Consider the following 12,517-nt stretch of genomic DNA (forward strand, 5'->3'; position numbering starts at 1 on the left):
AATGTCATAGGAGTTATTAGATTAGGCAGGAAAATGCAGAAAATTCTGTCATGCTAGACTTTTCATCTGAGTGTCATAGGATGTCTTTTGAGCCCAGTGTTCAAAAGCCAATTTGTCAGCTGTGACAAAACTGTGATTAAATCACATCAAATCAAGTGGAATTTGTGTAGTCTGATCCCAGCATAAGGGACGGCTGGTGTGTTAGGTACAGTGAGATCAGTAAGGGACCACTGGTGTGTTAGGCACTGTGTAGTCTGCCTGGCCAAACTGATATCTATAGAGTGACCATACTGTCATTATTCTGCCAGTTTCATTCTGATAGGCTCTCCACATTCATACCCTGTCTGTGCATCATTTTGTACTGGTCCAGCATGAAACATTTTTCTTGTTCTAGCTCAGTTCAGACTTAGAGAACAGTCTTGTAAGTAAGAGAGACATCATTGCTTGTTTGCCGACAGGCTACAGGAAAAGCCTTATATGCACTGCCAACTCTTGTCAGCAATTAGCAGGGTTTCCAATTCATTCAGTTTCCCATGCATCCAGTTAATCCAGTCTAGTTTCCAATTCATCCAGCTCATTCCATTTCCAATTTCCAATTCATCCAATTGTTTGACCCTTCTATCAATTATGGAAATACCTCACAGACAAAGACATAGCTAAGGAAATGCCATTACACAGAGAAAATTAAGAAACTGACACTGACATTGCATCTGGAAAATTTAATATAGTATTCAGAACTCCTGAATTGCTTGTGGGCACTAAAAAGTAGAGAGAGGTCCTACAGACCGATATTTACTGTGAATGCCTTTCCAGCTGTTTAGTTGGCATTACAAGTACAGCATTTCCGCATCTGACTGAGCCATCAAATGCTTCCGTTTTCCCAAGGTCCTCTTTATGACATGACTCAATTTTTAAGATTTCCTCCTTCTATATGTCATGTTAAATAGCAAATTTGCACAAGACTCTCACTAGAAAGTGTGGCAGCACAAGACTAGGCAGAGTTAGATCAGTAAAGGACTGGAAGTGCTTATGCAACACAGCTGTAGGATGGCTGCCAAGGAGCTACCATGTTAAGGCCTATTCATTTGTGACCACATTTTTGACCTCTGCCTTAACACAACCCCCCATTTGAAATAGCCTTGATTTTGGTCAGGTGCCACCTGACTCCTGTTAACACCTCCTTTTACTTAAGTCAGTCTGGGCCCTAGCTTGGATTCTTCTTGCTGAAAACGTTGATCTTGTACAAGTGAGGCAGTGAGGAAGAGTGAGTCTATGGAATTCACTGTTGTCATTGTTTGTCAGGCACTTCTTCTCCATGCTATTGTGGAATACAAAGCCCAAAAAATCCCTAAAGCCTTGTTCATTCGTCCAGGCACGCTGGGAGGCGGAGAGGCACTGACAGGAAGCCTCCCAGCTGCTGTCCCGCTGTGGCAGTGCTATGGAGAGACTTTGTTACCCTGCTCACAGCATTGCTGCAGACTGGAATATAAATCCACATGTAGCCTGGGACCTTGTAATCAATGTCTGTGTAGCCAGAAACAGTTCACCAATTATTTCTTTTTCATCTCATAGCTTGAGCATACTAAATCACTTCACCATAAATGGAATGGTTTACTACATGACATGTTTTCATTCATTATTACCTCACTCTGTTACAGGAACTTGCATGTTCATTGAGTTGGAGAGTTATTTTCCAAAGCGTGGATAAGGGTCTTTTTCTGTGTTTGCTTAAGTTTGCGTACTTTATGTTTGTGCATGTGTAACTAGGGCTGCAGAAATATTTTATTTTAGTAATCAAGTATTCTATCAATTACTCCATCAGTTATTCGGATAAGAAATGCTCTTGTTTTATTAAAGAGCAATAGTAAATATATAAAAGAGACTTTAAGATCTCTTAAAATGAACTAATTGGTCTCTATTATAGAAAAATTAAGATTTTTATTGCTTAAATTACATACAGGCAAATTGCATATTTAAGTACCATATTACACTGGGTTTTAAATAAAACCTTTTTTGAAATGCTAAAACAAATAAGTACATTTAAAAATAATTTAAATGATTTTTTAAAAGATATCCATGATACATTTCACGTGACCTTTTTATTTTTCACATGATTTTCAAGATATGTGCAGAACATCCATTTGTGAAAGGAAGAGTCATTAAACATTATTTTGATGAAGCTGGTGTAGCGATTCTACGTGCTTGTTGATATGAATGGCAAACACAAAATAGATTGCTTTACATGCTTAAAAAATCCATACCAGGTAAAACTAAGTAATTTGCTATTTGCGACTTACCCTAAACTTTACAGTACACTCAGTGGGCCTCAACATTTGTTTGAAAGCAGAACATTTTTGAAAACAGTAGCTAGATTTCTCAGAACACTGAGCAATTTATTACTTCCCTGGTGTACAAAAATGATTCCCTAACAGGATATTTGTTTATTCATTCATTTGTTCAATATACAATTATATGTAACTTAACTTACCCCAATCCCCAGTAAACATGACGACAAATCGCTCTAATACAATTCGACAATCTCACAAAGATAACAAAATACTTTACCAGCTAACTGTCTGGAAAATAGCAGACCTAGAATAGAACCTTTTCAATCTTACTGTTATGAAGATACTGGATTCTGGGAACTTATTCATAACCTCTCCAATGCTTGTTAATGAATAAAAAGATTCGCAAAAATACTTCAAAAAAGTCAATTTTGGCTTCCTCATATTACACTCCCACCCTTCTATGGTAGAAGTAATACAATATCACCTCGCTTTAATGATGTTTTGGTATGACCCCACATTTTTGTTGTTAGCGAGCCTAGTATCTGTATTCTCTATTCATCTTGATGGATGCTTTGCACATATTTCGTGCAAAGCATGATGGGGTGTAAGAATATTGTGGCTAGAGTTGTATGAATTAAAAGAAACTTTGATGCAAAATTTTGCATCAACGATTTTTAGTAATCAAGTTTCTCGAGTTTCTCAAGGAGTCATTTCAGACCTAGATGTGACCTTTGCCCACTAGTTCAACATCAAGTCACTTGAAGAAAGATTCCAGGGCAATTTGAGAGGGTGTTCCTGTTGTATGTGGGAGGCAGCTTTGTTCTTGTTTAACTTGACATCATCAATCTATGGTTCCCATGATAATTCTTTGGCCAGCACAGATTTGGCCTAAAGCCCAAATGTTCCTTTTTACCACTCTATGTGTTCCACATATGGCAAACAAATGCTCACTGGTGCTGCTTATATTTGCAACAATCATTAGGGTCCTCAGTCTTCAGTTACAAAAATTGGTCCTCAATTCACTGACAATGCAAAAATGATATACAGTGTGTAAAAAATTAATCACCTTCTTTTGAGGCCTTCATTCTCAATGCAGATGGAGTCGTAATATTAAAGTAATTCTTACCAATTAAAATAAACAGTTATAACACTTAGCAGGCCAGTTTAGGTCCAGCCAGTTTGTTTCTTTGCCACGCGTGTCTCAAGCTAGCCTCATCTGTCATCGCTGTATAGACTTGAAGGCTTATCCTCCTCTAAGCACTTTGTGGTCACTTGGATGGTGGAATTTCCCCCATGGAATCCCTTGGCAGGCAGCAGAACTACAAGAACCAGGGCTGCTGCATCCTGTTTCCAGCTGTTGTCATGGATTCTCTTTAGGTCACGTCACTTTGTCATTCCCAAGCAGCATATCACTTTGGCTGTGGAGACATGGATATGCCTTGACCTCAGGAAACATGCTCATGCACAAAAGAGCGCTGTTAAATAAATTAAGATTTTACACAGACTCCAAGTCCAAGTCAGTTGCAAGAGAGATGTTAGCCTTGTGTTTGATAAATATGATGACTTGCTGACTTGGTAGAATTGCAGTCTCTTTCACATGTTTTTGTTGCTGTTGTTTGTTTGTTTATGTTTTGTTTTGTTATTTTGATGATACGATTAACTGGTTACACATTTTCTGCAATAGTTTTAAAACTAGCATAAAAAACTTCGTTCCTAAACTTCGGTTCTTTAGGGGTGTAGTTTTGAGGACTTCTGTTACACAACTCTCCCGTTAAGTGAAAGTGACTCCTTCATGTGCAGCAAATAAAACATATAGTGTAACTGTAGATACAAAGAAAAAATTCTGGTTTCTTGTGGCTTAGCTTTAAATCAACCAGTTTGGCTTATGATTGAACAAGAATGTTATGATTATTATGTGCTTTTGATTTTCCCCAATGTCAGTCTGGCACCTAGTTGATGAGCTCGAGCCCTTTGAGATCTTAAGCACATGATGCAAGAAGCAAAGCTCTGTAAACAGAGCTGGCCTGTGAAGCAATGTCTCACTGCCTCTCCAAATCTAATCTCCCAGTGGCCCTCCCTGGCCTTCTCTCTCCTGCCTCTCTGGCCTCTTTGTCTAAAATTCACCTACATTTGTTGACTTGCTGAGTTCACACTGGTGATTGCGGAGGTGTAGTTCTTCCTCCACTTGTTGTGTCTTTCCATATACATGGGAAGCACCAGGTTGCTGGTCTTTGTCATTTGATAAACTGTATGGGTAGGATTTGAACATGTTTTGGTAATCGAGTCGTTTGAATGCTTCAGCTTGCCCCAGAGGCTTGGGAACAATTTCATGTGAGACAGAACCTTTCCATAAAGGTTCTCTTAGGAGAGATGAGTACAATTGTTCTGCTGTGTAATATATAATTATAGAATCTGCCAGTGTGTAGCACTTTATCCAAACATTAAGACTTTAAACCTGCACCACCACACTATTGCCATTTGGTCCCAGAATCCTTTGAATTTTACAAATGTTTTTCCTTGTGGGATTTTGAAAGACTTCCAAAACAGTATTAGCCCTTCTAGCAGGGGCAGGGATTGGCAGCCATGCTGCAGGCATCTAGCCTCTGGAGTTGAGGCGTCTCCGTTGAAGCCCATTCAGCAGCAGTAGTACATGTCTACAAAATGCATTACTTCAATCAGCAACAGTATCTAATTCAGAGCAATTCATTTGAAACTATTCAGTAAACTGCATATAGTGAGTTTCTAGTAGTTTTCTTCCCTGCACTGCTTTACGTTCCCCATCTGTACCCATTTTCAGAAACAATGCAAACATTGTAATATTTGGTTATCAAAGAACTGATAGGATATAAAAGTGGTATTTAAACTCGTATGTAAGGCCCCAAATGCACTGGATAATTGGATGAATTGTTAAGAAATTGCACCGAAATCCAGAAGTGTAACAGTGCCCCTCCTTACCCCCCCCACCCCCCCCACCCCCCCCCCCCAAAAGCATGACACACTGAGGCACACAAAAACAAAGCACAAAACCAAAAACAAGCCAAAAAACAGGACTCGGACAAGATAGGAACAGAATGGGCACAAGGAGCAGAAATAGGAGTAGACTCGTGGGTATAAACAGGACATAGGTAGACAAATGAACCGAAGAGGCAGAAGACACAGAAATCGTATACTCAACAGGAGCAGACAAACACAAGAACCAGGAACGGAAGCAGAAGCGGGAGCAGGAACAGAATACACAACAGAAACAGACCAAGGACGACAAAATGACCGGGAGGGAGGACGAGGAGACAACAAAAGACAACAAACAACGAGGGACGCTCAGAGGCACAAAAGGACAAGGAAAACAAAAACGCAACACAGACCAGGCTAGGGACAAAGGGATGAAGGAAAATAGACACGAGCACTGGAACGGACACACGGATGGGCACATGGACAGAAACAAAGACACAGGAATCAGAATGGGCACAGAAACAGGCACAGGGACAGACAGCACAATAGGGGCAACAGGTTCCTTCACGCAGGAACAGGCTGCATGGAGTCTTCCACGCTGGGAACCGGCTGGTTGGTGCCTCTCACACCAGGGACAGGAAGTGGCAGCATGGCGTCTTCCAGGCCAGTAACAGGAACAGGATATGTGGAGTCCTTCATGCCGGGAATAGGAACTGGCTGGGCGGAGTCCCTCGCACTGGGGACAGGAAGTGGCAGGGTAGCTTGCGGGACAGCCACTGGTACAGGTGAGAGGATCCTAGAGGAACATACAGATACAGAACCCTCTTTGCGGTTTCCAGAGTGCACATGGGCTATGGGGAGCTCATAGTTGCGCTTGAGCACACACTGAGTGCCATAAAATCTGAGCCTTCACGCCGCCTACTCAGTCTTGCGCTGCAGGTCGCTCCCCCCACAGCATTTTCAAGACAGGCAGATTCATGGCGCGCACCTGGGATCTCGTCGTCGTCATAATACACGGGATCTTGTTTTTTCCGGGAACGGCCAGATGCCCGTGTACCCGCAGCGCCAGGGGATTTGTTTTCTCTGGCTTGATGGTGCCAAGACCTGATAGACTCAGAATGTGTCGAAACAGCCGGAGTTTCATCCCAGTGGAACAACCTAATACCAGAGTATTGCTTTCTCGCTGCGTCCTTAGTATGATCATTCTGTAACAGTGAGTGGTAAGGAGGCAGATGCATGTGCGGAGAAGAGCAAGATTTATTAGAAGCTAATCCAGAGTCAGCATCGTAGTCACAGTCCAGGATCAGTTTACCAACATGTAGAATGCGAGAATTCATGAAAAACAAACAAACAAAAGCACACAAAGACAAACAAGGGATGCAGGCTATAACAAAGGGCTAGGAATCGCACAAACAGCAGCTAGATTTACATATGGCTAGAATTAACACAGCTAGAAAACACAAAGGCATGGATTAACACAAACACGACAGAGGCATGGAATCACACAGAGGCTTCAATTCACAAATAGCGGCTAGACTTTCAATGAACAGCTACAAGACTTAACTAACACAGGGCTTAAATACATGATCTAAGGAACACTAAAAAAGACACAAGTGCAAATCATAAGGGGCAGATAAAACAAAACTAAGGAACAGAACCACAACAAAGAAGTAAAGCAAAAAAAGACACAAGACAGGGTAACCATGGAGACAGGAACGCTAGGAGGGTGGCCAATGATGACAAAAAGCAGATTTAGAGACACATATTTTTCATTGTAATAATGACATAATACACTGGGTTTTTTTGTTTGTTTTGTTTTACCCAGATATTTCTATTAGTCATGTGCCAATTTATTAAATACTGATGAAGCCTTACATTGTATGTGTTGAAAGTTGTCTGTGCAGACTGCTGGATTCCTGTTTGAATTCAGATTCCTGGGTATTGGTGTGTTACTGCTAGATCATATTGCTACAAGAAAATCTGAACTTTGCTTCTAGCATCCATTTATGTTCCATTAACCTGGTGTTTAGTAACATAAGCAAAGAGAGGACACCAAGAAATGAACTAAGGTGACCTGTATAGGTCAAGGCTTGTAGACAGCTCGGAAGCTAGGTCACTGGAGGTGGTACAGAGCTATGTTCATCCTAATGATACCTTTAATTGTAGGTTATATTTATAAGATGGCAGTTTGCCCATCCTCAGAGTTTGACATTTCTAACCTGGAGAGAAAAAGGTAAGAGAATAGGTGGGGCATTTGGTCATATTTCCAAAGTGTTTTGTGTGATTTATGCAACTAGTCATTTCAAATGTCTCAGGAGTGCCAACAAAGCCCATTTTCACCCCATTACACGTCATTATATGGGAGGCTTTCACTCCATTATTCATGGTGTAAACAAAGCTTAAGGTTATTAAATACTTGTATTTAGAGCTCTATGAAATAAAAGGAAACAGCCAATCCAATAACTGGTTCACCACTTTGTAATTCTAAAATCATAAAACATTAAATATTGTTTATTATGTTGTGTAAGCTAATGAAAATATTTACTGTAGTGACAATAAGGGGCTACACAGAGCACTTCTGATTTATTTCTCACAAGGTAACATGAGAGTAACAACTTTAATTAGCAGTGTTTTCTTTATTTATTCTGTTTTTTTAAAGTTTTGCCATCACTCTTGCTTTGCTTTGTGAATTGTGTAAATTGAGTGTATTGTACCTTAAATTGTAGGCCTGGTTTCCTATTCAGAGAAGCCACTACAAGGTCAACTGTAGACTTTCCTGAATAAGCTAGTATTGTACTTTGATTTCACACAATATTACAATTTTGATTTCAAGTCAAGAGACTTTTACAATCAAATTATGTTGTGCAGTTATATAGTACAATTATCTTCTCCCAAAAATATACACATAACATTCCTATAAAATGTTTTAATATGTGCAGGTATTGGGCTGGAAAGTGGAATAAAACTATTGTACATTCTTATCAGATGGATTTCATAAAGATTTTGCATGTTCTGTTTCAATGCATGCTAGATGTCTCATTTACTTATACCAAATTGTGGGAATAGTTTGGGTCAACTAAGGCAGCATTGTTAGCCAAAGTGACTCAGCAGTAAATGATTAGTCATGTGACATGGGTTGGGCTAGGGATGTATATGACCACCAGGGAAAAAAACATATGAAATAGGTCCAGTGTGTTCAGTTGCCATCCTGATTTGTTAAGCTCATATCGAAGGCTGTTGACAGCAAGTTGTGCTGAGGCAAGTCCATGCAGTCTTGTTCTGGAGCTGAATAGTTGCCATGTGTAGTGCATCAGATCTTGGCTGAAGGCCTCGCCCGGAGCAGTATGGAGGAGCTCGTGGAATCCAGCCAGCCCCGTCTGAGCATGCCCCAGCACACACAGTTCTCCTGCTGTTCCCAGCATCTGCCAGCAGGCCAGCAGGGCCACCTCGAAAGCAGAGTGGGACAAGCAGGCACTTTTTGTTCTTTGTGCTTTCCTTTTTTCCCCCTGACTTTGTCAAGTTGTGGTGCCACTAGGAAAGAATGTCTTGTAGTTCTAATATTAGGCCGAAGGTTTTTACATGTACGCCTGTGCCTTCTGGTAGTCTGAGGGAGAGGCTATCATCACTCTTTTTCTCAGCCCTCTTTCTAATGTTAGGCCACAGGAAGAACAGCAGGAGCTTCTTCACTCCTTTAGTGCCAAGTAGATAAAGGCATTGCTCTTGCCATACGAAAGCTTCTGTAAACATGGGCGGATGCAGGTTGGGCAAAGATCCAGCAGTCCAGTGACCTGTCCTACCCATCTGGTTGCATGCTGCTCATTCCTGCTGACTAGCTGTGAACCAGCAGAGGATGGGCTTAGTGTTGTACATCAGGCATATGTGCGGTGGAGACTCACACACCTTCAGCCCAGTCTTTGTTGTGACTGCAGATTGTTTGGGTTCTGTGAATGCTCTTCTCATTTCCATGATATTTTGACTACATTTGTAAACATAAATGCCAGAAAGGTTTGATGCTGAATTTCTAACTAACGAAACAGACACCTTTCCCAGAAAGATGGTCATCAGATTATTGACACAATCGGCTTGTAGACTTCCCAGGGTTAGTGGGTTTAACTGTGGGTTTACTAACATATCATGTAAATGTGCATTTTGTTTGCACTAGTACTACAGGAAGATTAGCTATCGCACTTCATTAACACTAAAAACTGGTTTGCAGCAATAACTGACTGGAGCTTTAAATAAAACCAGTTTGAATATATAATAAAGTACCCATGGTTTAGATATTTAATACTTCATTAAATAGGAATTGTCCCCCAAATGTTAGTATTACCTGAAATTCATCATTGCTGAATGTATTTATTTTTGTTTATTTGTTTCTACAGAGACCTAAGGTTTAACAAAGTTAGGGACTTGCAGCCCGGCTCTTTCAAACGACTGAAGAACCTTAACACACTGTGAGTACCTCTCTGGCCGATTAGACTCCCTCTTTTTTGATTGGAAACATTGAGGCATCATTACAGTTTCACAGGTTGACCTGTACCCTGTGCTCCTCCCCACTCACACAGTTCCAGCCCACACGTGCATGTCGCTTCATAATTGGTGCAGCACTTGTTTTTTCTTTTGGCTCTTTAAGACATTTATTAATCACAAAGCACAAAAACATCAATACAGGTATTTCAGTAAAGGTTTTGCATAAAAGGTCAGACCCTGTTTTGATTGCAGTGTGTGTATGTGTATCCTACTTCATTTCTTCTGCGTAACACTTTAAGGAGTGAAATGTCAAATATTGCAGTGGCTCACACAAATATTTGATTTGCAGTGCAATTTGTTGAGTCATTTGGTATTTTCTATGTGATATAGAAACCACATAGTAAAGAGAACACAGAGAGTGTGCAAAGCTGTCATCAAAGTAAAGGGTGGCTACTTGTATAACAATGTTTATCACAGCATAAGCACGTTATTTCATTGTTTTGATACATTCACTGTTGCTTTTCTAAAATGTAGAAAATAGTAAGACAAAAAAATTAACAAGGAGTAGTTGTGTCCAAACATTTGACTGGTAGTGTCAAACCTTGTCAATCTTATAAAAGCGAACATTCACTGTTGTTTGTGAGATTTTGAGGTGACGATCTCCCAAACATTGCTGATTTGTAGAAATAAAAAAGTAGAGCTCCAGTTACTATTTGCTGTGCTCAAGAAGAGCTATTTGACAGAAGTCATGATGTGTCATGCAACTGTATAATCATGTGTTTAGATTGCTTAAGATGCTGTTTTTCTTTTGTTGTTTGTTTGTTTATTTGCATGTTTGTTTGTTATTTTTTCCTTCACTTGCAGCCTTTTAAACAATAACCACATCAGAAGAATACCAAGAGGAACCTTTGAAGACCTGGTAAACCTGAAATATCTGTGAGTTTGCTTCCACACTCATTCTCACCAAATCCCAAGTGTCTGATGTTTGGACAGAAGCTGTGCTGTGCCTTTCTTGTCCCACGTGGCTGTTTCACATCAGAAGAGAGTGAAGTGCAGTTTGAGTGGAATTCTCTATTAATTGTGTTCTCTCACTGTAGCCATTATCAAAAATCTAAATTCTATCAGACATTCTTTCTATGTTTAAAATCTTATTCAACCATTCACCATTGTTTTCAGGATGAAAATCTTAGACGTATTATGACATTAATTGGCTGAGCTATGAATGAGTCTATCTTAAAGCTGTCACCTGAAGGCATGGGAGGGAAAAGAAGCAGATGGAATAACAAGCCCCCACACAGTTCATGCCTTTGTTAGTCAAAGATACATTAAGTGACCGCAGGCCTCAGCTGTGCTGTCTGTGTTTACGTTTACATAAAGTGAGTTTGTCTAAAACATCTGCTTAGTCCACCCTGGCTTCTTTATCACTGGCTTCACCCCATGTAACCCCTTCCAGCATCATTTAGATGTTCTGAAGCCAGCGCCAGTTCACTAATCTGTGAATGTGCAGTTTTTAAGTATTTAGACATCCATTATGTTGTTTTATATATACTTTTTGCAAAAAAAAAAAAAAAAAAAAAAAACATTTAAAAACAAGTCTTTTGGTTTGGTTTTGTGTACTTTTACTCATAATATTTCCTGTCAGCATCAGAGTGTCCCTAAAGACTAGATTCATGAAGATAAAAATTTAGAATCTGGAGTGTTCAGAGACAGTGGTTCTTTAAATTGTACCAAAACCTACCAGGACCAAAAACAGTATTATCGTATCATCAAGGTGACGCAATATAAGCTTCTGAAAATAGCCAAGGAGCTCAGCTAGCACAGACAGAGTGATGATCTCTCAGATTAAAGAATGTGAACATTTCACCTAGGTGTCATTCCCAGGACAGTCCTAAGAGTGACTTGGTGGGTTCTCTGTCTGCCTGGAAGGGTCCTGTAATTGTAGTGGTGATTAAACCTGTTACGACTGAGTTTCATTAAGCATGCAACTTTTAAAGTAAAGCATGACAATTTCCTCTTGGGTCACTCCTGTGTCATGTGCATTTTGACCAGTACATGTAGTAGATGTTCCAGAAGGTATATTACTTTTAAAAATAAAGAAATGTTACCAGCGACTAGAAAATCTAAAGCCAGCTCCATCATTTCAAGGGTGCTTGTAGCTCACCCTCGAAGTCATCTAGTATGACAAAAAAGTTGTCCCCATCTCCACTACCATTTGCTACATTCAGCTCATCCAGTTCAAAGCAGCCATTAGATTCCACTTTACATTGTTTAGAATATTTCTCATCATCTTGTCTGTATGCCAGTACCGAGCTTCAGCTGTGTGGACCAGCGTTCCCACAAGGCCATGGTTGCTGCTGGGCAGGGTGAAATACACGCCTCCTCAGCTGGCTGTATCTGAGGCCTTTGGACCTGCAGTGGTATACTCTGGAACTAAGCAGAGAAGAATTTGTCTGATACTCACCCAAAGTGCAGGGTTGGTGCCATTATGGCATGCCTGTCAATCAAGGAACCTGGAAATCAAGACTGTTTTTTTTGGGGGGGGGGGGTTTGCATGGTATTGGCCTGTATTAAACTTTACAGTTTTCTTCCATTTCTAATTTCTGACATATTGTTTTTCATGGATATAGTTTCCAACCGATGTGTTTAAATTTGAAAGTTTCATTGTTGTTGTTTCCTTTCTATTGACTATCATATTAACACATGCTGCAAATTAATTGTTTCATGGGTCCAATTCTTTTAAAGTGTGTTGACAGTCAGATACCTTAAGAGTTCCTGAATTGTGTAGTTGTGGGTATAATATGTGGATAATT

At 40.1% G+C, this 12,517-nt stretch overlaps 1 protein-coding gene across 2 annotated transcripts in view; it reads left to right on the forward strand.

Moving 5' to 3' along the window:
* pxdn (peroxidasin) overlaps window positions 1-12,517 on the forward strand; it is a 39,583-nt gene that overhangs the window by 4,367 nt on the left and 22,699 nt on the right. For both annotated transcript variants that reach the window (XR_004776802.2, XM_027015356.3), the window contains exons 2-3: window positions 9,620-9,691; window positions 10,572-10,643. Coding sequence is in view for 1 of the 2 variants with exons in the window: in XM_027015356.3 (XP_026871157.3) it covers window positions 9,620-9,691; window positions 10,572-10,643 (144 nt within the window). In the remaining variant the exon portion in view is untranslated. The remainder of the gene's footprint in view (window positions 1-9,619; window positions 9,692-10,571; window positions 10,644-12,517) is intronic.

The sequence above is a fragment of the Electrophorus electricus genome, chromosome 10 (assembly GCF_041902795.1).
Source record: "Electrophorus electricus isolate QZ-2024a chromosome 10, ASM4190279v1, whole genome shotgun sequence".
NCBI classification, from domain to species: Eukaryota; Metazoa; Chordata; class Actinopteri; order Gymnotiformes; family Gymnotidae; genus Electrophorus; species Electrophorus electricus.